The 27,883-nt window shown below is 45.0% G+C and overlaps 3 protein-coding genes across 15 annotated transcripts in view; 2 read left to right on the top strand and 1 right to left on the bottom strand.

Moving 5' to 3' along the window:
* The window catches only part of SLC7A6 (solute carrier family 7 member 6), a 38,230-nt gene extending 25,377 nt beyond the window's left edge, over positions 1–12,853 (top strand). For all 4 annotated transcript variants that reach the window (XM_047789495.1, XM_047789494.1, XM_047789497.1 and 1 more), the window contains 7 exons: positions 1,613–1,757; positions 2,359–2,482; positions 2,695–2,798; positions 6,274–6,370; positions 8,733–8,882; positions 9,005–9,188; positions 9,616–12,853. In XM_047789495.1, the coding sequence (XP_047645451.1) occupies positions 1,613–1,757; positions 2,359–2,482; positions 2,695–2,798; positions 6,274–6,370; positions 8,733–8,882; positions 9,005–9,188; positions 9,616–9,710 (899 nt within the window). In that variant the 3' untranslated portion in view covers positions 9,711–12,853. The remainder of the gene's footprint in view (positions 1–1,612; positions 1,758–2,358; positions 2,483–2,694; positions 2,799–6,273; positions 6,371–8,732; positions 8,883–9,004; positions 9,189–9,615) is intronic.
* Positions 12,854–13,022: 169 nt separating this feature from the next.
* Positions 13,023–21,690, bottom strand: SLC7A6OS (solute carrier family 7 member 6 opposite strand). Its single transcript, XM_047789498.1, has 5 exons — positions 21,460–21,690; positions 21,067–21,351; positions 16,304–16,507; positions 14,699–14,819; positions 13,023–13,779 (listed from the first exon to the last, which is right to left on the bottom strand). The coding sequence occupies exons 1-5, from the start codon at positions 21,652–21,654 to the stop codon at positions 13,649–13,651; spliced, it is 936 nt and encodes a 311-aa protein (XP_047645454.1). The 5' UTR covers positions 21,655–21,690; the 3' UTR covers positions 13,023–13,648.
* The window catches only part of PRMT7 (protein arginine methyltransferase 7), a 54,531-nt gene continuing 48,321 nt past the window's right edge, over positions 21,674–27,883 (top strand). For 4 of the 10 annotated variants that reach the window (XR_007136214.1, XM_047789479.1, XM_047789482.1 and 1 more), the window contains exons 1-3: positions 21,711–21,831; positions 24,611–24,644; positions 25,537–25,715. Coding sequence is in view for 9 of the 10 variants with exons in the window: in XM_047789479.1 (XP_047645435.1) it covers positions 25,621–25,715 (95 nt within the window). In the remaining variant the exon portion in view is untranslated. Of the gene's footprint in view, positions 21,832–24,610; positions 24,645–25,262; positions 25,326–25,536; positions 25,716–27,883 lie in introns of all 10 variants that reach the window. The other 6 variants (XM_047789488.1, XM_047789487.1, XM_047789485.1 and 3 more) reach the window with 6 other exon arrangements.

Here is a 27,883-nt window from a genome sequence, read left to right on the forward strand (position 1 = left end):
GGAGATGGGGTGTAGAAATGAGTGGTTATTTTGTAACCTTTAATTTTCATTTGGATTTGTTCTTATTTAGCATTCCCATACAAAATCAGCTATCAGGGAATTCTTGTGGCTCAGCAGAAACAAATCTGACTAGTATCCATGAGCATGTGGGTTTGATCCCTGGCCTTGCTCAGTGGGTTAAGGATCTAGCGTTGCTGTGAGCTGAGGTATAGGTCACAGATGCGGCTCGGATCTGGCATGGCTGTGGCGTAGGCCAGCAGCTGTAGTTCTCATTTGACCCCAAGCCTGGGAATTTCCATATGCCTTGGGTGCAGCCCTTAAAAAAAAAAAAAAAAAAAACCCAAACTCAGCTCTCAGCAAAATATTAAAATATTGTGAGTTTGGCACTGACCCAGACTTCTGAGGAAGCCTGCTGTCACCCCCTGCAGAAAGCCTAGACTTAGCCCCAGCACTGTTCAACTCCAAATTGTACTGACATTTTTCTGCAGCTGAAGTTGCGATAAAATGAAACACTCTATCAGTGAAAAAATAAGTGTCCTGGGTTAGTCTTAGGCAGCTGGTCCACACCATTATGCCCATGTGCCAAGTTAGTACAGCCAGCCCTCTGGATGTTCCTAGTCTCAGAAACATTTTGGGGTCAAATTGGGTAGTTGAGTAATTCTCTTCTGAAGATCTGTGCCCTTGGAAATGACTGCTGTGTGGGATGACTGACACCCCTCGGGCTCAGGGTCTCTGTTTTTCCTCCTCTTTGCTGCCCACCCGGCTTTTTTTGTCACATTGAGTGCTGGGTCTGGGCTTTCTGCAGGGGGTGACAGCAGGCTTCTTTAGAAGTCTGGGTCTTGTTAAAAACCCCAGTGTGTCCAGAAGGTCTCTCTCCTGGACAGCTGGGTGCTGCTCCCTGGGCTTTCAAGTTGGCCATCTCTAGAGGCCTCTAGGTAGAATGACAGATGTCTAGGCTGGCAAGGGTGGAGGTGGCCCAGGCCTACACCTGGCCCAGTGAGAGATAAGACCCCAGTTCTTGTGTACCTGTGATTTCCTACCCCACACTGTCATACCCATGGTAGAGTAGCAGAGTTCTCTCTATGAGACAAGAAACCCATTTGATCAAATTGTGCAGTGGGCTGGCCCAAGAGAGGTAGTTCTATAGGAAGATCTAATTGCTAATGAAAAATAACTCATTTTGTGAAACAAGATTCTTTCTAAAAATAGGAAGAGCTGTGGCCTGCCATGCGGTTTCTTGCAGGAAATGGAAATTTATTAGGGCTTTGGAAAAGGTGTTAGCACTTCAGAAGGCCTCCAGGAATGCCTTTGTTTTTCTGAGATTGGCTAGTTCTACTAAAGGGAGATGAACTGTCCAGAGGGTGTGGGTGAGGTGGAAAAGTGGGGGGCGCTGCTGGTGGTGGTTCTTTTGGTATTAAATCTTTTTTTTTTCTCCTCCCTGCCCTCTTGCTTTTCCTTTCTTTTCTTGACCATCCTCCTTTCTTCTTTTTTCCATCTTCCTCTCCTTTTTCTTGCTGCCCCTCCCCCTCCTTCCTCTTTCCCTTATACCCCTGTCTCTCCTCTCCTTCTTCCTCTTTTCCTCTCTGCACCCCACCTACCTTTGCCCCCACAGGACACTCTGAGCACTTTCAGGACGCCTTTGAGGGTTCCTCCTGGGACATGGGAGATCTCTCTCTCGCCCTCTACTCTGCCCTCTTCTCTTACTCAGGTTGGGACACCCTTAATTTTGTAACAGAAGAAATCAAAAACCCAGAAAGGTAAAGGCGGGATCCCACTCTGGCTCCCCAACTTGGCTGGAACTCATGCTGATAGTGGGCACACTTGCCCTCTTCCCTCCCTTGCTCCCTCTGTCTCTCATCCCTTCTTCTCCCTACACCCCCTTCTCTAGCCTGGAGGGATTAGGGGCCAGGATGGGAAAGAGTGAAGGTGGGAAAGCCCCTGGCTCCTTGACCTCATGTTCACGCTGGAGGACCCCAGGGTCCTTCCTGGAGGAGAGGTCCTTTAGTGTGCGACACTGACCAAGCTGGGGCTGAGGTATTAAGACCTTGCACTGAAGCCTGGGGAGCCAGAAGCTTATTCTGAGCAGCCAGGTTCCCAGCCTGGCCTCCAGTCCCTGGAGGACACTGGGGCAAAATCAAATATTGACCATTAGTCATCTTCACAGAGAAGAGTTTCTTTCTCTCTCTCTTTCAGTAGAAAGACTGAAAGAGCCCAGAGCCTGGTACTCATACCTCCCTTAGGCACTGTGGGGGAGAGCAGTTAGCCTCAAAGACCCAGAGGCCAGGGAACCCCTGGGTGAACTTCCATCCCCCAAGGAGAGTTTGGTTCTAGGTAGTCCTATCTCACTTGTCCTGACAGAAATTTGCCTCTGGCCATTGGGATTTCTATGCCAATCGTGACACTCATCTACATCCTGACCAATGTGGCCTATTACACAGTGCTGAGCATTTCAGATGTCCTTGGCAGCGATGCCGTGGCTGTGGTGAGTCTCTTGGGATCTCCATTTGCTTGTCGTCTTGTAATACTTAGTAGCTCCATCTCTGTTTCTACAGCCACTCTGGCTCGGCCAGGAAGAGACGATGGGTCTGAGCAAGAGGGTGGGCTGTTCAGCAGTGACTGTTTTTGTCCTGAGGGATGCAAGAGGTGTGGAAACCCTGTCCTGCGCTGATGGCCCTTTCTGTGTTCTGTCCCCAGACATTTGCTGACCAGACATTTGGCATGTTCAGCTGGACCATTCCCATTGCTGTTGCCCTGTCCTGCTTTGGGGGCCTCAACGCATCTATCTTTGCTTCATCAAGGTACTGTGTCTCTGCTTCACTGATTACAGACTACAGAACAGACTGCAGTGTTTAATTCTCTGAGGCTCTAGGTGAATCTATCAGAGCCCTTCTTTCCCTCTGTCTCTCTTAGACACGCAGAATGTGTTTGTGTGTATGCGCGTGTACATGCATGTGCTTTCTTTTGTGCAAACATTTGTGTGCTGGTAGCTCACATTGCCATCTGAAGTGAGTACAGATTTGTAATAGGTAGAGGGGAGGAAGGCGGTAGCTTGGAGTCATGTTCTTGTCAGGGTCCAGACTCTAGGCTCCTGGGGTTATGCTACACAGGATTCACTCCCGTATGAAATGATTATTGAGGAGTTCCCGTCATGGCTCAGTGGTTAACAAATCCGACTAGAAACCATGAGGTCGTGGGTTTGATCCCTGGCCTTGCTCAGTGGGTTAAGGATCCAGCATTGCCATGAGCTGTGCTGTAGGTCACAGACATGGCTTGGATCTCTCATTGCTGTGGTTGTGGCATAGGCCGGTGGCTACAGCTCTGATTAGACCCCTAGTCTGGGAACCTCCATATGCCCTGGGTGTGGCCCTAGAAAAGACAAAAAGAAAAAAAGAAATGATTATTGAAAACTTGCTGTGTCCCACGTACTGGTATAGGGTGAGTGCCCCTCATGGCTCAGGAGACACTGAGGCCAACGTGTAGGCTCCAGCTCTTGCCTCTGTGCAGATACTTACCTGCGAGAGCACAGTCCTTCCAGTTGTTTCAGAGAGTGGACCGTTCCTACCTTTCCAGACTGGTTGTGCTGCAGGTCCCAGGGTGCCCACACTGCCCCTCTTCTGCGGCACTTTGCTTCATCACTTGGCCCTTCTTTTTGGTACATGTTCAGTTGGAGGCAGCTCTGCTCTCATTTCCACTCAGAGAAATGACAAAATAGCAGATTCTCATCTACCTTTTTCTTACTGGACATACTTCTCGAGGGAATGGTTTACATTTTGACTTGTCTTGCTCTTTTCTACCATAGGTAGGCTTCTGATACCTAAAAAATGTTCTTATCAAAGGTACCAGTGGAGTTCCCTCGAGGCGCAGCAGGTTAAGGATCCGGCATCGTCACTGCTGTGGCTCAGGTCCCTACTGTGGGACAGGTTGGATCCCTGGCCCAGGGAACTTCCACATGCCGTGAGCAGCCAAAAAAAAAAAAAAAGAAAGAAAAAAAAAAGGTACCAGTTGACCTCCTTCTTAGCCTGCTTTTAGTCCTTATCCTACTGGACTCTCAAAGCAAGAGATGTTTACCATCTTCTACTTGTGAAACTATTCTCATGGCTTCTGTGACACTCATATCTGAGAGGAAGGCTTCTTTCTTCTACTCATCCTATAAATGTTGCTATCCTGAGAGCCAGGCGTGTAATTGGTGTTCAATAAATATCTGCCACATGAACAGATAGGAGGATGAATTAATGAAAGAAATAATTTTGTCCTGTTCATTCTTCTTAGTAACTTTGATACACCAGTCCATGTACTTGGGGCCTCTGTGGGTCAACCAGGGTAATAGAAAAATCAGGTGTTGTAAAAGACTATGATGTCATCTTCCCTCACCACAACCTGGTGTGGCCAAAGTTGTACCCATGTGGCTTTTCATAAGTCCCACCCAAAGATTTTGTTTCTCATAGCCTTACCCTTACTGAGGCCTAAGACATCCCAACTGACCACCAATTTTCACAAATATGCAATTCCCATTGTGGCTCAGTGGGTTAAGAGTCTGATTAGTATCTGTGAGGATGCAGGTTTGATCCCTGGCCTTGCTCAATGGGTTAAGGATCCGGCGTTGCCAGGAGCTGTGGTGTAGGTCACGGACATGGCTCAGATCTAGTATTGCTACGGCTATGGTATAGGCTGGTAGCTGCAGCTCTGATTTGACCCCTAGCCTAGGAACTTCCGTATACTGCAGGTGCGGTCCTAAAAAATAATTCAAAGAAGGAAAATTTTTTTTCCCCAAATATTTACATAGTGGGAACATTCTAACCTCACTTGGCTGTCTTGTGGCATTGACAGGATGAGAGTGGGGGTTAGGGTATGGGACTGCACATAAAGGGGACTGCAGTAATGTCAAGGTTATGTACAATTATTTCTGCCTGTGTTAGCTTCTTCACGTTTTCCTTATTACTCATGTGGCTATCTTTGGTTTTGTTCTAGACACCTTTGCCTCACTTATATATTATCCTCTTCGAGCATTCCCTCTGCCATTTTCCTTCTCTCTTTTAGTACAAATATTTGACCTTGTGAGCCAACTCCAACATCTTAACCTATGACAACCTTTCAGATGATGCCGTCAACTCTTGTGACTCCACCTGCATGATGCATAAGTATCTCAGACTTAACATGCATGCCGAGTGTGCTTTGTCTCCATTTGTGATTTGTGGACTATCAGTCTTCCTTACTTGCCTCTTGACTTCATGATTTTTCCCTTGGTGTCCACCCTTATCTCCCAGCTCAGATGTGTGCACACACACAGAAGGTCACCAGATTTGACTGAGGTTGTCCCATCTGTCTTATTCTCTCCTCCGCCAGGGTGTCCACCCACGTTAAGGCTGCTTCTTTTGTGGAACAGGTGTCATGGAGGACCTTCTTGTCTGGCTTTCTCCCCCACCCTAGCCTCAATGATGCCACCAGAGTATCTTTGTCAAATCTGGTCAGGCCCTTACTTCAGAGCCACACCTGGCTTTTGGTGTTTGTTCAGACTTCAGGGCATGGCATCATAAGCAGGTTTTCCCATCACTGTTCTCACACACTGTGTCCTGGGATTATACGCATTCTAATTCCAACCTTCAAAGAGGCTACACTTCATTCTTCTAAGCCTATTTTGCCTTTGCCCCATCCTGTTTCCTCACCCAATGTTTACCTTCTGGAAAACCTCAACTCGTCTTCCCAGGCCAGATAGGGTCATCTCTTGTGAAGCTTTTTGTTCCCTAAGACCACCCCTAAGCCTAGTGAATGCTATGTGCTCTATGATGCTGCTGACTACAAGCGTGGTGATTCATTTTTCTGCTGCCCTGTCGATAGGGCTCTTTAGGTACAGAGAGGAAGCTTGGGTTGTCTCTGTGAGCCCCAGGCTCTCCTTGACTTTTCATGTGTCATGAGCTCAGGGAAGATATATGGAGGGCACAATGAGAAGTCTGGTCGCCCTTCTTTAAAACCCATTATGTTAAGTAGGAAATTTGTGGGGTGGCAGAGTGGGGGCACCCCTGGTGGAGTGGATTGGGGTGCCATTGGGTGATGGCAGGTGCGTAGCTGAGGATCTGGGGTGTCGGTGGGCAGCAGTGTGGTAGGGCATTCATGGATAATGGTGGGGACATGCGTAGGTAAAGTTGGGCAGGTTGGGAGGTTCCTGAGAGCCTGCCTCCTGCTTCTTCCTAGAGCTAAGCCTAGTTTGTCTGAGTGAAGAATATGGCTGCATGGCTGAGTACAAGGATCCTCCTGACACATTTCTTGTCCTTCCAGGTTGTTCTTTGTAGGATCCCGTGAGGGCCACCTTCCTGACCTTCTGTCCATGATCCACATTGAGCGTTTTACACCCATCCCTGCTTTACTATTCAATGTAAGTTGTGCTGGGAGTGTGGGGATTGGACATATCTGTGTGATACTCTTGCTAACTTTATGAGTAGACTGGTTGGGGGGAGGTATACTAGTTTCTTGGGACACTTGTTGAGCCTCTTAGTATTTCTTCTTTTTTCTTAAAACTTTTTAAAAGTAAAATAGATTAGAGAATGCAAATGCTACAAAAGAATATAAAAATTAATTTGTAAGTTTTATCTATATTTTCCATCAGTGGCTTCTTTTTCTCTCCTTCTGCTGTCTAGCTTCTTTTCAAAAAAAAAAAAAATCATATTTGGAGTTCCCTGTGGAGGAGCAGGTTAAAGATCTGGCATTGTCACTGCAGCAGCTCAGGTTGCTGCTGTGGCATGGGTTCGATCCCTGGCCCAGGAACTTCCACATACTGCAGGTGTGGCCAAAAAAAGTAAATCATATTTGGAAAAGCCAGTCCAGTTTTACACCAGTTAGCCTAGGGACCTCTGTTCATATCATAGGTATTATAGATTTATATAGAGCAGGTGGCATTCAAGTGTTTTATTCCAACAAAATCAGTAAATTATGAAGTATTCTGGCAGACAGAAGGAGTCCTGAAGAAGGACCACCTTTTTCTAATTTGCACTAAGGTATTATATATGTAAAGGCAAACAGGGACTCTGAGAAAAGCCTTACTCCAAGATTTGAAAAATAGTTCATTTTTGTTGTCATTTAGTTCTTTTATGGTTTTATTACTTAATTTTAAGTTTTGGATTCAGCTGAAATTTATATTTTGGAGTATGGAGTGAGGTAGGAATTCACTTAATTTTTTTTCTCAAATGGCTAGCCAGATATACTAGTACTATTCAGTATTTGTTTGTTTATTTCATTTTTTGGCTGCCCTGTGGCATATGGAGTTGTTGGGCCAGAGATCTGAGCCATAGTTGTGACCTACATTGCAGCTGTGGCAACGCTTGATCCTTTAACCCACTATGCCAGGGCGGGGATCAAACCTATGTTCTGGTGCTGCAGAGATGCCACTGATCCCATTGCACCACAGCATGAACTCCTATTCAATATTTAGAGTCCATTTTTCCACATTTTTCAAATTTTTATCTTATAAAAATAAAATCTGAGTTTTTCAGTGCTTCATATATACCAATTGCAGTGATCTGCCCCTTAAATGTATAATCATCTCAACTCATCCTTCCATCAGCACCAAGCTTCCTTATTTAGCTTTATACTGAATATTTGAGAACTAAAGAGGGGTTGAGGGTACTTCTTTAGTTCCCCTCTTCCCCCTGGAATTCTAATGTCAATTCTCATCTGCTTATTTGTCTTGATAAACTTTGATACTATTTTATCAAAATAGTAAAAATTCCTCTCAATATTTTGATTGGGATAGCACTGAATTTATAAATTTACGGGGGCAGTTCCTGTTGTGGCTCAGCAGGTTTAGAACCCAATGTTGTCTCTGTGAGGATGCAGGTTTCTATCCATGGCCTTGCTCAGTGGGTTTATGATCTGGTGTTGTTGCAAGCTGTTGTGTAGGTTGCAGATGCGACTTGAATCTAGTGTTGCTGTGGCTGTGGTGTAGGCCGGCGGCAGCAGCTCCTGTTCGACCCCTAGCCTGGGAACTTGCATATCCTGCAGGTGTGGCCCTAAAAAGGAAAAAAAAATTTAGGGGAGCTCTGACATCTTAGCCTTTAATCACCCTCCACTTGACTTTTCTCCTCTAGATACAGAATCCCCTTTCTCTCTCTACGAGGGGCTCTTTTTGTTTTAAATCCTTTATTGATAATATGGGGGGAAAGATAGGTGGGAGGAGCTCCACATTCTTAAAGTTTAAGCTAATCTAACCTTGTCCCAGGACTCTAGGCCCTGTCTCCTGTCTTCTAGGACTCTTTTGTTCCAGAGGGTAGATTCAGTCATATTTCTGCCCACGGGTATGGATCCGTTTTGCTAATCTGCATTTCTAAGGCTCCAGGACAGTGAGATGGTTCTGGAGACACTGCCTCCACTTGTATGCCAGGTAGTTGGGACCCACATGTAACAGTCTCCAGAAGGCACAGCACGCTTCATGTTGAGGTTGGTGCATGCAGTGAGGAGGGCCTCAGTGTCTGCCACCAGAAGGGAAAAGGAGTCTGGCTTGTTACTGAAGTGTTTGCATTGAGTGCAGGAAGGGCCCCCAGCAGAAGAGGGAGAGATGATGCCACCTTGAAGGCTAATATGTACAATGGAATTCTCTGATGCCAAGGGGTCACTGAGAAGAATTGGAGGTCATCTGGTGAAGCTAAATCAGCAGTCAGCATTGCCAACTGCTGGATGGTAGTCCCCTGGGTAACCTGATGGTGACAATACCTATTCCTCCCCATCAACCTCTCCCGCTCCAGTGCACCATGACACTCATCTACCTCACTGTGGAGGATGTTTTCCTGCTTATCAACTACTTCAGCTTTAGCTATTGGTTCTTTGTGGGCCTCTCTGTTGCTGGACAGCTCTACCTTCGCTGGAAGGAGCCCGAGTGGCCCCGGCCTCTCAAGGTCAGTGGCCCTGGGGAAGGTAGGAGGGGTTGGCCATCTCCCCAAGGTGACTTCTTTCCTATACCCCATCTTCTCATTCCCTCATCTCACTTTACCTAATATCTCACCTCCCTTTCTTTCAGCTGAGCCTGTTTTTTCCCATCGTGTTCTGCATATGTTCCTTGTTTCTTGTGATTGTGCCCCTCTTCAGTGATACCATCAATTCCCTCATTGGCATCGGTATTGCCCTCTCTGGGGTCCCTGTCTACTTCCTGGGTGTTTATCTGCCAGAGTCCCGAAGGCCACTCTTTATTCGGAATGTCCTTGGTAAGCTTCTCTTTGCTCATCATACGCTGGCTGTGTGTGTGTGTGTGTGTGTGTGTGTGTACATGAAGATGCGTGCACAGGTGGGTGTGGTGGCCATCAGCTTCCCTATACTAGTAATACACTGGAAACCCAGCTGCCTCTTTTGATCTTGACATGATCGCTTTAATTCTGACTTTAGAGTCCAGTTTAGGGGTAAAACCCTCCCTCCTGAAAGTGCAGTCCCCTTTTAAGATGAGGAGTCATGCATCAGACTGTCTAGTTGGGTGTGGGATAGAGAACAGTGAGGCTTGCTGTGGGTGAGCTTGGCCCAGGGTACCTAGGGGACAGGTGGGGAGGGAACCATGTGCTTTAATCAGCCTTATTGTGTTCTGATTGGGGCGATAGCTAAATGTCAGTTTACTAAATTCTGTTCTCTATTTTCATTTAGCTGCTATCACCAAAGTCACCCAGAAGCTTTGCTTTTGCGTCCTGACTGAGCTAGATGTAGCTGAAGAGAGACGGGTTGAGAGGAAAACTGAGTAGAGGCCAGAGGAGATATCCCCTGAGGCCTGGAAATTTGCTACTTGTGGCCACAGCCACCAAAGTCCAGATGACAAGACTCTGTGGATCCAACCCTGTTGTGCCAAAGGGGGGCTGTTGGCCCACATTATGTAAGGGGGCTCAGGGCTGATGGCCTGCTCAGGTGGTCACTCTCATGGCTAAGCTGTGGGAGGAGTCTCAGGGTCTGGGGCCAGCCTGAAGGTGGGGACTTCAGAGGGAGGTGGTGGGAGAGGGCTTGGGGAATAGGGGAATGATTGTCTGGTTTTGTTCCTAGTGAGTGAGTGCAGCCCTTACACATATATATTTGGTGAGTTGCACTGGGGAAAGAGGGAGTGCCAGTTTAATAGCTATGGCTGGTGGATTCTGAATTCTTATTTGACGTTTGAACCAGGAGTCTCTACAAAGGGGCTGCTTTGTGGTAAGTTTTCCTCTGACCAGGTCCAAGACCCAGAAATGGTCTCTGACCAGAAATGACCATTTCTTCCTCTGGCTCAAAATCTTTTGCTGGAGAAAAGGGTTGTATTCTGTTATTTATTGATGTTATTTAATCCAGAAAACCAATTCTAGCAAAGTATTGGTGTTCTTTCCATCTGCAGGATGCAATATAGGCTGATTGTGTTTAAAAATTCAAAGCACCCCAAACCAACTCCCTCCCACCTAATAGGCATCTGGTGGTGGGTCACACTCTTGACCATAGATTTTTTTTTGCTCGGTTTTAACACAGTCTTCTGTTGAGTCTTATCTGCAGAAGTGAACTTTAAAGGTTTTTTTATTCATGTACTGGTTACATTTTAGTATATAGATAGGTCACCTGTTACAAGTACCTGCTTCAAGTTCAGCAAGGACAGATGAGCAATTAAGATGTCTAGTAGTATTGCTACTTGGAAAGATAATCTTTTATGTGAGACCTTAGGTCTTTGTTCTAGTTGACAAAAAGCAAATCCCCGGGTTTCTGGTGTGAACTTAGGAGGGCAGAAACTGCTCTAAGATTCAGGTGAATCACTTGAATTCTTTCAGCTGTCAATGGCTTAGAGAACATCTCTTGGACCCAAGCCAACAAGTAGCTTGTTCCTCTCTGTAAGGGCCAGTATGAGGGGCTGCTGTGCGGACCCATGAAGCCCACTTTGGTGCTAGAAGTGGTCATTTTTTTCCTGAAAACCTCACACCAGGCTGCATCCTCTTCTATCCCTGGTACCAGGCTTTGTTTACACACTGAGCCACCTTGATGTGCATCTTCGGGATAGTGTGCTCCTCTCCTGCTGCCCCCTTGCCTGAGGTCTGGTGGGGCTGCAGTCTCAGGAAGAGCTTGGTACTTTGTGGGGACTTCTGTCTTCTCCTTGTGGAGATTAGTGAAGACTGTGAATAAAGCTGCTTCAGCCTCCATTTGGCTCTTCATCGGACTATATGATCAGAAGCAAAGAACTCTGGTGCTCAAGCTGTGCTTTAGCAGTCAGTTCAGGCCAGAGAAGTAGCTTTGGCCTCATCGATGTTCCCTCATGGGCAGCATGGCTGCACTGGATTGGACAACTGTCCTGGGATGTTCGAGCCACTGTCATCCAGGACCCAGAAGAACCTGCTGGTTTGGTATGCCCCATGGGCTTCTTCTTAGGTTTTGAAATTGGTCAATGATAAAGACGAGAGCCATTTTTCTCCAGCAGTCTGGCCCCAGCTACAGACAAGGAATAGGCTTGGTCATACTTGCTCAATAAAGGCAATTTAGGGGAGCATGGTCACAGCTGCTTGTGGTCCAGGGCCCGCGTCTGTGAGAACGTGGGAGTACATTCCTACTGTCATGGGTTGGGGATTTGCCTGACAACAGGGGGTCTTGTGCAAAGGCTGACTTGTCCAGACTATATAAACATGACTCCTGTCTGACCCAGACTGGCAGCTCTCCCGGGGATCCTCTGGAGTTAATCCTTCAAGCAGAGTGCTTCAAGGATCCTTGTCCCAGGCTTTAGTTTTCTCCACTGAAGTAAATGACCAGCTAATCTCAGGAAGTTGTTGTTTCCCAGTGGCTCCTGGGGAAAGCAAGGGCCTCACACTCTAGGTACCCTAGTACTTGCTTTAGTGAGCCATGTCACCCTCCTCTCATTACTGGATGGTGACTGCATTCTCCCCCTCTGTGCTGGATACAGACTTCTCCTAGGAACTCTTCGAGGGAGGGAAGCCAGAGGTCCCCTACAGCACTCTCAAGCTTTATAGTGGAATTAATTTCTGTGAGATTTTTGTTGTCTCCTTCAATCCTTCTCCTGGTGTGCTAATCCTTTTTGCAGTGAGTACAGTTTATGAAGTTGTCAGCCCTTTAATGTTGGCAAACTTTAATGAGTACATAAACAGCAGTGAGCACATTATAATGGCAGAGTGGTTTTCAATCCTTTGTTTCTTTGCTCACAGGAGACAGAGATAGCTATTAGATGTGTAAGTTGCTGCTCATTACTTGCAACACGGAACTGCACCTTAGCAGATAGCTAGGATGGGAAACCAGGTCTGTTTGATGGCTTTATAACTACAGTAGTAGGGCCCGAGTATATGCACAAATAGAAATTAATCACTTTGGGTGGTTTAACAACTAGGTAGATAAAAATATAGAGACATATAAAAAACATAAAGTGAGATGGGTGGAGGTAGGATAGAAAAGCAGAGATGCTTATGAAATCTTAGAATGGCAGGAAGACAGCTCTCTGTGTAATTTATTTTCCCGTGTGATAATAAGTCCATGCTTCCGGGCAAAGGGGCACACTTTGATGAATCAAAAGTTCTAGTATTGTTTCCCTAGGCCTGTGCTATCCAGAGTGGTAGCTACTAGTCACATGTAGCTAGTTAAGTTAAAGTTAAATAAAATAAAAAATTGAGAAAAAAAAATTCAGTTCCTCAGTTGCACTAATCACATTTTAAATATTCAAGAGCCGTATGTAGCTAATGGCTCTTTCGCAGTGCAGATATAGAACATGTTTGTCATTGCAGAATAAATGCCAATTCAAGTAAGAGTTAAGGCATTGGTGGTTTGGAGAGGAGGAGGGGACAGAGTTTGCTTACAAGAGATACCAGCTTTGGTAACAAAATTGGTCTTGTTGATGGTAGTTTGTTTTCAGTGAGTGCTGCGAATAAACATTTCTCAATGGAAAGCCAAGTTTAGGACGTGCTTTACTTTTCCTCATTTGCCTTAAGTCTTTAGTGCCTGAAACTTATCACCAGCCCCTCACCCCTCTGGGTGGGCAGAAGCTGGGAGAGCAGGGACTATGGTGGGAAAATACCTAAGATAGATTTTAAAGTTTTAAAGGAACTACTTGCTCCTGTGTTCAAAGTTAGTTTTTATTAAAGACATTCATACATACTGTTCCTTGGCATTGTTGCCAGAGGAAAACAGCAATCTTTGCAACCATTGTCAGAGTCAGGAAGCAGGGAGGTAGAGATAGCCGTTAACTAAAGCCTCTCACACCTCAGGTGGATCCTAATTCCTTTCCTAATGACCATTGCTATCTAGTTTGTGCTGCTACAAGAGACCTACTAAAGCCCTTCCAAAGTCTATCAAAAGGAGCAGGCTTTTACTGGAGGCAGGTCGCCTGGGAAAGCCCTGTCTTAGTGCTGATAAAACAGGAGACTCTATTCCACTTACTGGCTTCAGGGTAGGAGGAGAATGGGAATGCCAGGAAAATGCCTGGGCCAGGAAGCTTCACTTGCACAGCATTTCCTCCTGGGCTGTAGGATCACTTGATTGAGACAAGGGGCGCTACAGTTAGTAGAAAAGACACACTCCCTTAGTGCAAGTTTTCACTATGGTGGAATGGTGCTGTTGGATATGCTTTGTCCTTCCACAAGGTAAGCCAGGAAACCCGAGAGGATGTTACTAGTGTGGCTGACGCTGCAGTCACAGAACCCTCAAGGGCTTGTGGTAGAACCTCATGGCTATCACAAGATCATCAGTCTGAATCCAGGTCATGGGGGCCATCGTAGCCAAACTCCTTCTGCACATCCAAAGGGTATTTGCTCCACCTCTGTGGGCTGCTGTTGTCTCTTTCTTCTTCACTGAGGCTGTTGTAATCATCAGAGCCTAGAATGAGATAACAGGAATGAGCGCGAACTGTATCATTTTCTAGATGACTACAAGAGCCCTTCCCTTCTCAAAAAAGTCTGCTTTTTGTTCCCTATTATAAAAGACTTGTTCAGTAAAGAGAATTTAGAATACAGAACAATTTTCAAAAAAGGCAATAAAATTCCTACCACATAAATCAAATCCTTTAACACTGGAGTACTTTGTCATTTCTCCCCTAAGTATAGGATTTTTTGTTATAATAGTTGTAGTTATATTACAAATATAATTTTGTACCTTGTGCCTTTTCTTTGAAGGTGTTATAGGACACTTCCCGAATAGAATATTCCATAGTTTGATCAACTGTTCCTCCATTATCGAATACCAAGAAATTCAAGGACCTCTTGCACCAGAGCATCCTTCCTTCTTTCCTCTTCCCCCAGGGACCATGCCTGGGTTGTGCCTTTCTTAAAACACTCATAGCAGTTCCCTCATGGTGCAAGGGGTTGGGGATCCAGCATTGTCACTGCAGTGGCACAGATTTGATTCCTTGCCTGGGAACTTCTACATGCTACAGGCTCAGCCAAGAAAATAAACCCCCAAACAAAACACTTGCAAATGCAGCAACTCCTTGTTTTATGAAAACCTGGGTCTACTGCTGGTGAAACCCTCTAGGACTTTATTCAAAGTAGCAGGGAAAGGGACTTTTTTTGCTAGGCAATGACAGAACTAAGGACTTGAGCCCAGCCCTGATGGATACTGAACCTCCAGCAGCACCCTCTTGAAACCCTGTTCCTTGCATCTTCTACAAATTGTGTTTGAGCTGGTGGGGCTCACATGGCAAAAAAGGAAAGCCCGTTAAGATAAACATGTCAACTTCGCTCACACCGCAGTCCCAGATCCCACCAGCCTCTCTCTGTCCAGGGCTGCTACCACCTACCTCTAGAATCTTCATCTCCGTCACTGTTTTCCTCCTCCGGATACTCATTGCGCCAATTATTTTCACTGTTTTCATCATCTTCATCTTCATAAATGTCCTCTGGTTGTTGGTCATCATTCACCTGCACATCTCAACACAAACGTAAGTGTAAGTCAAAACCTCTAAAGTTATGCTCTGAGGGAAGCTATCAACAGACCAGCCTGGAGAGATGTCATTTAAGGGTGCTGAGTGAAAAAAGAAAGAACCTAGGAGCTAGTTTGCTAGAGGTTACAGAAACCTTGGCTATGAGAGGGAGATAATAGCCCTACTCTACTCAAGAGTCCAGCTCCAGGAACCACACTCCTGGTCGGATGGTCTGAACTCCATTGGAAGGGAATGCAGCAGGGAGGGGAGGAGAGACAGTTCTGAACAGGATTATCTTCAAGCTGTGGAAAGGCTGCCATGTAGGAGAGGGATTATATGGATTATGGGTGATGCCATTGGTCAGAACCAAAACCCGAGTGTGAAGGATGCTGAAAGGCAGAAGTGGGGGCTATTCAGTGGTCCAAGGTGGGTACCTTACTGCAAGACTACAGTTGTAGTGCAGGTGTGGGATAAGGTGCTTCTCATAATAAGAATGACAGGTACACCTTAACTTTTCCCATTAATCATTTTTGAAATTAACAGTGTCAGGATGTTAGCTTTCTTTCTTTTTTTTCCTTTTTCAGCCACACCAGTGGTATATGGAAGTTCCTGGGCCAGGGATCAGATCTGAGCTATATCTGCGACCTATGTCACAGTTGTGGCAATGCCAAATCCTTAGTCCACTGCACTGGCTTGGGGACTGAACCGGCAATGCCACAAAAATGAGCCGGATCATTAACCCACTGTACCACAGCAGGAACTCCAGGATGTTAGTTTTCTTTTTCCACCTTTTAAGACATAAAGTTTTTAAAAAAGCTTTGTTTTCATAAGTTCTTTCCACAAAATCACTAAGTATTTGCATATAACCTATGCACATCTTTTTCATGTACTTAATCTTTAGATTACTTAATATGCTTAATCTCTAGATTACTTGTAATACCTACTACTATGTGAATAGTTGTCAGTGTACTGCAAATTCAAATTTTTGGTATGACATTCTGTCCTTGGAGATCCACATGCCCACAGCAGAACCTCTATGGCTGACCTCCAAATGGATCTGCATTTTGTGTGGCTTCTTATAGGGACTTAAGGGTAATTCCTGCACCCTGGTGACTGCCGCTTTTTGGGACTTTCTGAAATTTTTCCCCCCAAAATATTTTCAATCTATGGTTGGTTGAATCTGAAGATGCAGAGCCCATAGAACCTGCAGGTATGTACGGCCAACCGTATAAACAATAATCTTGCAAATCTTGTAAAGGACTCATTAAGAGCAAAAAGTATCAATGTAGATTGTCTTTCCCAAAATTTCCTGCACTAAACCCAGGCTTCTAAAAGGCCTTTAGAATAAATCTTTCCTTTTAAGCAAGGACAAGAACTAAGGACAATGGTGATCAGGAGTGGAACCCAGGGAGGCAAAGCACCCTGACTAGAAAAATGAACTTCGGCTGCCTCATGCCCCCTTGTCCTCATGGGCCCTCTTACCAACTCCCACTCCTGGCTGTAGGGCTGGACAGAGAGGATGTTCTCAATCCATCCTGGAGTGGCCATGTCCAAATAGTAAATGTCATACACATAGTCATCCTTCTGTTCCTCCTGGTGCTCAACTTTTGGTCCATCTTCTGATATAGTCAACCGCTCACGGATCAATTCCACAGAATTGCAGAGGATCACATCTGGGTCAGATGTCTGTAAAGAGAACAGCTGATAATACATGCATAACCTAAAACATGGATGGAGAAAGCTAAGAGCTAGGTAAAGGAAGTCTCTCTACAGTTCAAGATTCTTATCCCTATGGCCTACTAGTCTCTTCTCAGCTATGAAATTTTAAAAAGCAAGAGTCTCTATAAAAATTAACATGTAGTATTTCTTTCAAGACAGATGCTTACAAGGTAGCGTTCTGTTCTTTTGTACTTGGCTGACACAACAGAACACACGGGAAGACTGTCCTGAGGAAGCAGAGAGCCAGCAGAGCCGGCTAGTCTTGCCCCTAGGCTCTGCTTCTATAGACCTCTGAGCTCCTTTGGTATGATGTTCTCTCCTTGGAGATCCACAGGCCCACAGCAGCACCTATATTGTTGACCTCCAATGGATCTGTGTGGCCTCTTATTGGGGCCTAAAAGTGATTTCTGCACCCTGGTGACTACTGCCAGCCATCACCCACCACTTGCCTTGCTCACACTGACATCCTGCTTTTACAATTTTCTTTTTTTGTCTCTTGTCTTTTTAGGGCCGCACATGTGGCATATGGAGGTTCCCAGGCTAGGGGTCGAATCAGAGCTACAGCTTCTGGCCTACCCCACAGCCACAGCAACACCAGATCTGAGCTGCATCTGCGACCTACACCACAGCTCACGGCAACACCAGATCCTTAACCCACTGATCGGGGCCAGGAATCGAACCCGAAACCTCATGGTTACTAGTCGGGTTCGTTAACCACTGAGCCACGACAGGAACTCCTTTACAATATATATATATTTTTCACATCCTGCTTTTAATCATAAACCAGGAGAGGACTCCTCTATAATCCTTTTTCTGTTAGTTTTGGGCTGTGTTATCCGGGGTAGGACAGGTCACTTTGGAAACCATAAGGATATACTGCAGGTCACTCTCAACAGGTTCATCACCAGAAGCTGTGCAACTCAAACCAGACACCATACAGGGGGAGGTGGGGAGTATCCCATGACCAAGGCAAATAAAGGGAACCAATGTTGGTTAAAGGGAATTAATTTTTTCTTGCTCCAAAGTAAAAAGGAACCAGAGGCGTCAATTTTTATGCAGACTCCTGACCAACTTCAAAGCTGTTTAGAATTCTACACTCAGAAGGGAATAAACCAATTTTACTCTAGTTATCTCTGGGATGGGGTAAAATGGGTGCTCCCCTCCACTTTTTATTCTGTGTTTTTTCAAATTTCCTATAATGGGAGTTCCCGTCATGGCGCAGTGGTTAACGAATCCGACTAGGAACCATGGGGTTGCGGGTTCGATCCCTGCCCTTGCTCAGTGAGCTGTGGTGTAGGTCGCAGACTCGGCTCGGATCCCGCATTGCTGTGGCTCTGGCGTAGGCTGGCAGCTACAGCTCCGATTGGACCCCTAGCCTGGGAACCTCCATATGCTGAGGGAGCGGCCCAAGAAATGGAAAAACAAAACAAAACAAATTTCCTATAATGAATGTATATCATTTTCATAAAAGAAAAATTATTTAGTCTGTGTATGTTTACTTTTATTTTCAATTACACATAGCATTTCCTATTGTTAGACATAGATAGGTAATTTCCCATCTTGCCAGTCTTCATGGTTATCAATTTAATGGTAGAACTAGTTGTATATGTCAATTTTTCGGACATAATTTCTAGCCTCCATACAAAACACTGTGACGAGTGTGTCATTTCTTGCATTTGAAAAATGAAGATGAAAGTATCGACCTCATACAGTTTTTGTGAGGATAAAATGAGTTAAAAAAAAAGTACAGTACTTGACACATAATTAAATAGTAAATCAACAGTAGCTTTTGCTACTGCCACAGCTATTTGCTTCTGCTGAATTATTTCCCTAGAATACATCTTGGGTGAGATTACAAGATAAAATGAACTTAACTTTTCCACTTTAATTTTTTAGATTTCTTCTCAAATTTTTTTTAATTGTTCTATCCTTTTAAAAAAATTTATTTGGGTATGGTTGGTTTAGAATGTTGTATGATCAAATAGTACTTTAAAACTTAGACCATATCACTTTAAGAAGAAACCCACTGTAACGGGCATATAAATGTTGTCACTAATTTTTAAATTTCTTTAGATTTTTGGATGGCTTTAGAGTCCAAATGATATAAAAATAAATAGTTCTGCCAATGGGGAGGAGGTGGTTGTGGAATAGAATTTGGGGTTGCTAGATGGAAACTATTACATTTGATAGATAAACAATGAGGTCCTACTGTATAGCACAGGGAACTATATCCAATCTCTTGGGAGAGACCATTATGGAAAATAGTATAAAAAAGAGAGTGTGTATATACGTATGACTTGGTCACTTTGCTGTACAGAAGAAATCGGCACATTATAAATGAAGTGTATTGTAATAAAAAAATACAGTTAGAAAATAGTTTTAAAATAGGCCCTGATCTGTTTTTAGGGTTCCTGAAATTACGAAGCCCTGCTGTTTTCCCAAAGGCTTGCATCAATTTTAAGCACTACAATCATGTACAGTTTTAATACAGCCTTGCCAGCAGTACTATCAACATCTCCTTTCCTGATAATCTAGTAGGCATAAAACCACAAGTTTGCTTTTACCTTAAATTTATGTTTTTTATGGTTAATCTGTGCAAGTATTTTTTTTTTTTTTGGCTTCACCTGCAGCATGTGGAAGTTCTTGGGCTATGGATCAAATCTACACCACAGCAGTGACAACACTAGGTCCTTAACCCACTGAGCAACCAGGAAACTCCCATGTGCAAACATTTTTAATGTGTTTATAGTTTGTATTGCACTATTGGGAAAATCTCTGTTCATATCTTTCCTAGCTCATCTACTAGTTTTCCCTCTATGATTTAATGAGCTATTTAATTGATTTGATTCCACTGAATACTGGTTCACTTTTTTTTCTTTTTTTTAGCTTTTTAGGGCCACCCCTGCAGCACATGCAAGTTACTAGGTCAGGGGTCAAATCAGAGCTATAGCTGCCAACCTACACTACAGCCACAGCAACGTGGGATCTGAGCCTGGTCTGCGAACTACAGCTCACAGCAATGCTGGATCCCCCACCCACTAAACAAGGCCAGGGATGCACCGGCATCCTCATGGATATTAGCTGGATTTGTTTCCACTGTGCCACAACGGGAACATCCTGGTTCACTTTTAAGAATGTGTAACTAAGGAGTTCCCTGGTGGCCTTCAGCACTGCCACTGCTGTGGCTTGGGTTTGATCGCTGGCCCAAGAACTTCTACATGCCATGAGCCAGGCCAAAAAAATAAAGCGTCCTCTTTATTATTAGTATTTTTAAAATATTTTGGCTGCACCTGTGGTACATGAAAGTTCCTGGGCCAAGGATCAGGCCTGTGCCACTGCAGTAACCAGAGCCACAGCAGTGACAATGCTGGATCCTTAACCTACTGAGCCACAAGGGAACTCCTATCAATCTGTATTTAAGAAAAAACAAAAACAAAACTTCGTAACTCATGAAGCAGTATGAATTCGTGTGGAACTAGTTTTGTCAAGAGATGTGGCTATGGTCACCATGCCCAAATTGTTATCCAGGTATACTAGCAACATGATAAAACATTTTTTGCTTGATACATTTTGAATAAAAATCTCATTTTTTAAACTACAAAAACTACTAAAAGGAGATCTGAAAAATGTTTATCAAGAGGAAGCATACCTGAGGTTGAGAATTTTCTATTTCTTTGGTTTTACTGCATGTAGCTGACTTTCTTTTTTGGAAGTGAGGGACAAAACTAACTTAGTAAATGTAATTAGTAGAAAGTAATACTGAATTAAATGTAAGAGGTCTTGCATTCTAATTCTAAATTACCTCAAACCTGGTAGCCTACCCAGGACTGGTCCTTTAACCTCCCTTAAATATAGAGTTTTCCCATCTGCTCTATTTTTACCTTGGTCAAAAGCCTCCAGTGATTCCCCATCTCAGGACGAAAGGCAGTGTATCCTTGCAAGTATCTACTTGAAAGGGTCTAGCAAGTATCCTCTCCCCAAATTTCTTACTATCTTCCCCCATCTCACTGGGCTCCAGGCACAATGATTCTGAAAACACCAGATAAATTTGGCTTCAGGGTCTTTGCAGTTATAGCTCCCCAGTCTGGAATCCTCCCCAGATATATACAGTGCCCTGCCATTCACCTCCAAGTCTTCACTCAAATGGCATTTTCTCAATTAGATGGGATCATACTTTTCCTTTTTCTCTCCCTGTCCTTATAGCCCATATCGCTACCTGAAATTGAATTTATTTCCTTGATCTTTCTCGCCTCTAAGTTAAGATCTTTCTCTCCACTGCTGTATCCACAGAACTTAAGAACAAAGAGTGGCACATAGTGGCCTGTGAGTAAATACTTGTTGAATGAAAAACCTAACCTGTAAACTGAGCTTATCAATATGGATGGAGCATCCATCTCTAAAGTGGAGTCATGTGTACCCTCTTTAACTGTGTAGTGACTTTGCGAGCATCCATCTCTAAAGTGAAGTCATGTGTACCCTCTTTAACTGTGTAGAAGCCCAGTGCCCGACTGCGGACGTGTACTCACTTTGCGGGAGATTGTGGCGTTCGCGGCTTCTGGGTCTTCTTCCTCACGGACCAGGTCCAACAGCTGGAAGTCTGCGTCCTCAGCCGTGGCCTCTGGGCTTCCCGGCGCGTTTTCGGATTCCAAACCACCCGAGGGAATCCCCGAAGATCGGTGGCTAGAGACTACTCTGTAGCGGCCCTCCTGCCGTATCTCCTGAGCAGACGCGCGGAGATGACTGCGGATGCGCTGCTGGCTGCTCTGGGATGGGCGCAGGGCCGCCCGCAGGAGAGGCTGGACTGGCTCCTCCTGGTGGGAGAGGGTGGAAGCAAGGGTTCGAGAGAGTGTCAGAGATAAGGACGCACCACAGCTGCGCCCTAAGATCCCTTTCGCACCGGCTCCCTCCCAGCCCAATACCTGGGAGCGCAAAGTGGCCACCAACTGGAAGACATTATTTTCTGCTGCACTCTCCAGACCATCCGGAGGCGTCTTTTGGACTCCCGACTCAACTGCGCTGGAGCGGAGGCGTTTACAAGCGAGGACAAGTGCCTCAGCTGGTTCTGCGCTGCGCTTCCGCTTCACTCGTAGCACCGCTGTCCTGCCGGCCTCCATACTGGCTGCCGCGGAGCACTGTGGGAACGCGAGAGGTGCGACGGAAGAGCTTTCTGCTTCCGCTTCCGGGCTCCGTGCCCCCCACGCTCCGCGAGCCAAGGGAGGTCCCGCCCTTGCACGCCTGCCGCGGCAATATGGCGGGGGCGGCAGACGTGAGTGGGGAGATCCTTGCGGCGGGTGAGGCGCTGGGCGGGTTGGGAAGGTCGGTCGCGGTTGGAGGCTTGGGTGCAGCCAGCTTCCAGTCCTCAGCTCAAGGCCTCGGCAGAGGGGTGTAGCATGGTCATACTCGGAGCCTGGGGTACGCATGTCTTCGAGACTCTCGAGGACCTTTCTAGAGTCCGCCTGAGGCGGCTCAGAGCTCCCGGGCGGGCGAGAGTGCGGGGTTCCGGGAGATCTCCGTCTCTGCCATCCAGTCGGGTGATTGCTTCTAGCTGGGTCTGTGACTGAGCACCTCCACGGGGACCTCGGTCATAGTACCTGGCGTCTCTCCTCAGCGACAGAGACTTGCACCACGGTCATATGGACCTCCAGCTGTCGCACGGCTGTCTGGTTCACTAGGCTTTCCCAGTCACAGTGTTCTCAGTAGTCGGAAACCTATTTACCACATACCGGCCTGAGTGGTCTGTAAAAGCATACACTCACCGTAGGTTTTTTTTTTTTTTTTGCTTGAAATCCTTGAGTTGTTCCCAGTGCATCTAGAACAAAATGCAAACCACTTTTCCAAAGCCGACAGGCCACAGTGATTTGCAGAAGCCCACCCCAATCTGTCATTTCTTCTACTCAAAGTGCTTCAGTCCGGCAGGCTTTTGTCACTATGCACCTGGTTTTTTATATCCTAGGGCCTTTTCTTGGGAAAAGTTGGGGTAAGGATTCCTGAAATATGAGCACTACACTTTCACAGCTTTTAATTTGGCTTGTCTTGTAGGCCTCAACTTGTATGCTGCCTTTCTCAAGAGAATCTTCCCATAACTTTCTCTCTTTCATAGCACTCTGTGTATTTCCTTCCTTTGCCTTGTGAAGTCTTTGTTTATATATACTCTCTTCCCATTAGAGTATATAAATTCTTGGGGGACAAGGACCTATCTTGTTTGTGATAGCCCTCCAGTCCTAACGTAGGGCCCGGCATACAGAAGGTGCCTAGTAAATTTTAAATGAATGAACCAGACATACACACACCTAGTAAAACAGGGCTTGACAGGTGATTGCCATTCTCTCCTTGTAAATAACCATTTGAGTTCCTAGTTCTTAGAGAATGAGGAGGTTAGGAGCCCACACTGAACCTGGAGTGTGGGCTCCTTCTAGGAGAGGACAAGTCATAGTAATAGATGAGGGGATTTATCCATAGAAGATGTGTAGTGTTCACACAGAGTGGTTACAGGACATGATTTCTGTTCTCAAACATTTACTTAGATTTATATGAAATCAATTTATAGTTATGGAAAGACACTGTGTCCTAGTTGTGTTGTGTCCCCTACAACATCATAGAGGGAACGGAATTCCTTAGGTTAAAGTTGTTTACTGTACTCTTCACCTGTAAGTGAGTTCTTGGTTGATTCCACATGGGCCACAGGATAAGTGTCTCAGGAACTCTATAACATGAACCACAGGAACATGTGTGATTGCTTGTTCAGTTTCACATTCTCCCTCCTCTCACCCACCTAAATCCTAGCCATCTTTTAAACTTTCCCTGAACATTCAGCCAGATGTAGTAATTTCTTTCTCCTGTAGTATTTGTTGGACACAGTTTTCTAGAGCACATTACATGTTCTGGTAGTTCTAGATACCCTGTCTTTTAATAATAAATATTAGCATATGAGATGTAAAGACTTGATTCTAGCAGTGGTTTTCAAACTGTAGGTTGCAGTCCATTGGAGAGTTATTAAATTAATTTGGTGGATCATGACCAGCATAAGGAAAGTTAAACAGAGTCAACTGTATCAGAGGATCTTGCCCATAGGAAGGCCAAATACTGTTTGTGGAACTTTAAGTTATATGTGTGTGTGTGTATTTCTTACTGGAGTTGTCAGAAAGTCACTAGATTGGATAATAGATACACCTAAGTAGAGTTAGAAGTAGGATTTACTGAAGGACAAATTGACTATTTTGAACCAGGCCAGTGACTGCCTGAGCCTTTTAGAAAAGATTGTTCCCCATCCTCTAGTGTAAGGATTGCAGTGTTTTCTTAAATTAGATAACGTCAAAAGAAAGTGACTCTGGCCAATGAAGATGCCTTAGGGTTGTTTAGGGAATTAAGGAGGAGGCATTCTTTTTAAGGTTTCTTGGTGATGGATCAGTGTTTACAAAGAACTGAAGGGGAATGTGGAACACTTGTTTTCTGAATAGTGAGAGGGACTGCATAGTGAGAGGCCTTATCTACTGAGAAATACCTTCAAACTTTTTGAGTTTGGTATTTATCTCTCAGAAATAGATCTCTTTGGGGAAGTAGCCCATATGAGATACAAATCTGGTAACGTTTTATTTATTTGAAGCATTTTAATTTTTAATTTTTTTGTCTTTTTATTTTTATTATTTTTTTGTTTTTTGCCTTTTCTAGGCCGCTCCCACGGCATATGGAGGTTCCCAGGCTAGGGGTCTAATTGGAGCTGTAGCTGCCGGCCTACACCACAGCCACAACGCTGGATCCGAGCTGCATCTGCAACCTATACTGCAGCTCACGGCAATGCCGGATCCTTAACCCGCTGAGCAAGACCAGGGATCGAACCCATCACCTCATGGTTCCTAGTCGGATGTGTCAAGCACTGAGCCACGATGGGAACTCCAAAATTGCTTTTAAAATTGAATGTTGAGTAGATAAGAAGTAATCATTATAAAGAATAGTAAGGGATAAAGAATGACAATGTATTACTACCATCCATTTTTAGAAAAGAACAGTGCTGTTACTTTTGAAATCCCTGTGTGGCCTTCTTTGATCTCATGCTTTTCCCTTCTTTCTTAGAGGCAACCACCATCCTCATTCCCTGCTCTGCTTTGTAAGTGATCCTTGAAGAATATATTGTTCTCTTTGCATGATTATAAATTTCATATGAATGTAATCATATATATTCTGTGATTTGCTTCTTTTTAAGTTCAACATGATAGCCCTGTGATTATCCATATTTGCATATAGCTATGCTTTATTTGTTTTTTTTTTAATTAAAAAAATTTTTTTTTCGCTTTTAAGGGCTATAGATGCAGCATATGAAAGTTCCCGGGGTAGGGTTTTAATCAGAGCCACAGCTGCCGGCCCATAGCACAGCCACAGCAATGCAGGATCTGAGCCGTCTATGACCTTTACCACAGCTCACAGCAATGCCGGATCCTCAACTCACTGAGCGAGGCCAGGGATCAAACCTACATCCTCATGGATCCTAGTTGGGTTTGTTTCTGCCCAGCCACAATGGGAACTCCTGGTTTATTTGTTTAGACAAAGGTTTTCTTATTTGGTTTGAATTGCTCTTATCTTTGTATTTTTCTAAAACTAAATGTTTAATATCCTGAGGCAGTCTTGGTGATACTCTTTTACCACCACCCCAAAATCTCTTTCTGTTTTCCTTTCCTTCTTGCCCTTTCCTCTGCTTTATTTCCCTTCTCACCTTCCTTCATCTGAGGCTGTACTCAGGTGGACCTGCAAGGCTCATTTGACCCTTGTTGAGGACTGCTAAAGTTTCCAGGTAGCCTTCTGAATTTTTGTCTTAATAGTTTTGATGTTATATGCTGAATATAAAACCAAGTAACAGTTGCTGGAAAAGGTTAAAATACTGGTTAATAAATTTTTCCAGGTGCTCTGGAATTTTTGTTCATTTTTGATTTCTTTTTTCTTTTTTTCCGTTGTCTTAAAATATGCCCTGCCTCCCCCATTTTGGGGCATTATGATTTGATTAGATTTCTGATGATCAGACCTGTCTACAAGAAGTGAGCAGGCAAGAGTGCTTTTCTAATGCTAAAACTGAGGAGCTGACTGGCACCATGAAAGTCTTCTGTGGAAGGGCCAATCCGACCACAGGATCTGTGGAATGGCTGGAGGAGGATGAGCATTACGATTACCACCAGGAGATTGCAAGGTAACAAGTTTTCCCACAGTTGGCCATGGCTGGCTAGAGCCCTTGATCTCAAAGCACATGTCTTGGAATCCAGTCTGAGGGGGAAATAGGCTGTCAGTCACTGAGTGCTTCTGATCAGGGCAGGTCTTGCCCACCAGCAGGTCTGCTCAGCCAGGTAGGTTTGTGTGGGAGTTAGGCAAAGTCATGCCTTTGTAGAGAGTCAGACATCATGTAGCAGCCTTACCAGAGTCCCAGAGGATCTGTCCAGTAGACCAAAGAGAACTCAAGTTTCTGTAGTAGTAATAGAAGAGTTTATGCAGTGTTATCTGTGTCACTGAAAGGGTGACACTTTCCCCCCCCTTCTTTGGAGGAATGTTTAAAAGTTTGTGAGTTACTGTTATTTAGCAATCATTAAGTGCATGCGATACTGTGCTAGGGTTGTGAATACCAAAATGAGGAAGATAGGGTCCCCATTCTCAAGGATCATGGAGTTTTGTGAATGAGGCAGACATATAAAAAATCATGACACCATGAGATAAAGGCCAGTGGAAGTGGGCACAAAACTTCATGGAAGCAGCAGAACCTGTTGGATTGGGAGGGTGATATTTGAGTGCTTTCCCAAGTCTAAAGGGAGCAAGATTGCTTTCTGAGCAACAAGGATTTTGTGGAGACTTCCAGATGAGCTAGTTTAGGGGATGGCTAGCAGATCAGTGTGGCTGGAGTGTGGTGCAAAAGTATGATGAGAGAGAATACTGAGAAGGTAGGCAGGATTGTGTTATAATTGGTGGTAGCAAAATGCAGGAAGAGGGAGTTCCTACTGTGGTGCAGTAGGTTGAGAGTTCGAGTGCAGTGGCCTGGGTCACTGCAGAGGTGCATGTTTGATCCCTGGCTTGGCACAGTGAGTTAAAGAACCCATTGTTGCCACAGCTGCAGCTTGGGTCGCAGCTGTGGCTTGGATTCAGTCTCTGGCCCAGGAACTTCCATATGCTATGCATGGGGCCATTAAAAAAAATGCAGGAAGTGAAATGTGATTTTATAAGTTCTAGCTTTGCTACTTCTTTTTTTTTTTTTTGTCTTTTTGCTATTTCTTTGGGCCGCTCCCGTGGCATATGGAGGATCCCAGGCTGGGGTGAAATCGGAGCTGTAGCCACTGGCCTATGCCAGAGCCACAGCAACGTGGGATCCGAGCCGCGTCTGCAACCTACACCACAGCTCACGGCAACACCAGATCGTTGACCCACTGAGTATGGGCAGGGACCGAACCCGCAATCTCATGGTTCCTAGTCGGATTCGTTAACCACTGCGCCACAACGGGAACTCCCGCTTTGCTACTTCTTAACTCTGTGACATTGGGCAAGCTACATAACTTCTGAGACTCAATATAATAACATATGCCTCAATATGCAATTTAACAGTATATGCCTAGGAGTTCCCATCATGGTTCAGTGTTAACGAAGCCTACTAGTATCCATGAGGACGTGGGTTCGATCTCTGATCTTCCTCAGTGGGTTAAGGGCCTGGTGGTGCCATGAGTTGTGGTGTAGGTAGCAGATGCAGCTAGGATCATGTGTTGCTGTGCTGTGGTGTAGGTTGGCATCTATAGCTCCGATTCAACCCCTAGCCTGGGAACTTCCATGTGTTGTGGATGTGGCCATAAAAAGAAGAAAAAAGGAGTTCCCGTCGTGGCGCAGTGGTTAACGAATCCGACTAGGAACCATGGGGTTGCGGGTTCGGTCCCTGCCCGTGCTCAGTGGGTTAACGATCCGGCGTTGCCGTGAGCTGTGGTGTAGGTTGCAGACGCGGCTCGGATCCCGAGTTGCTGTGGCTGTGGCGTAGGCCAGTGGCTACAGCTCTGATTGGACCCCTAGCCTGGGAACCTCCATATGCCGCGGGAGCGGCCCAAGAAATAGCAACAACAACAACAACAAGAAAAGACAAAAAGACAAAAGACAAAAAAAAGAAGAAAAAAAAAAGTATATGCCTCAATACAATAATGTTTATTATCAAAAAGTACCCTTATCTGAGGGTTGTTTGATGAGTAAATGAATGAAGGACGATGTCTGGTATAGAATAAGGGCTCAAACATATTTCCTTCTAAATAATTTAGACATTTTCTGGGTGATTGAGATGTTAAACGGAGAGGGAGAAAAAAAAAAGGTTGCATTTTGGAGAAGTCACTGAGAGCAGTG

Source organism: Phacochoerus africanus, chromosome 8 (assembly GCF_016906955.1).
Source record: "Phacochoerus africanus isolate WHEZ1 chromosome 8, ROS_Pafr_v1, whole genome shotgun sequence".
In the NCBI taxonomy this organism is placed as follows: domain Eukaryota; kingdom Metazoa; phylum Chordata; class Mammalia; order Artiodactyla; family Suidae; genus Phacochoerus; species Phacochoerus africanus.

What these genes read in the sequence shown, in the direction of transcription:
- SLC7A6OS (XM_047789498.1), bottom strand. Translation starts at nt 21,654, where the DNA reads ATGGAGGCCGGCAGGACAGCGGTGCTACGAGTGAAGCGGAAGCGCAGC. An exon ending in TGGCCACTTTGCGCTCCCAG is followed by an intron (nt 21,352 to 21,459) that starts GTATTGGGCTGG and finishes CTCTCCCACCAG; the next exon opens with GAGGAGCCAGTCCAGCCTCT. An exon ending in CGGAGATGAAGATTCTAGAG is followed by an intron (nt 13,780 to 14,698) that starts GTAGGTGGTAGC and finishes ATCTCATTCTAG; the next exon opens with GCTCTGATGATTACAACAGC.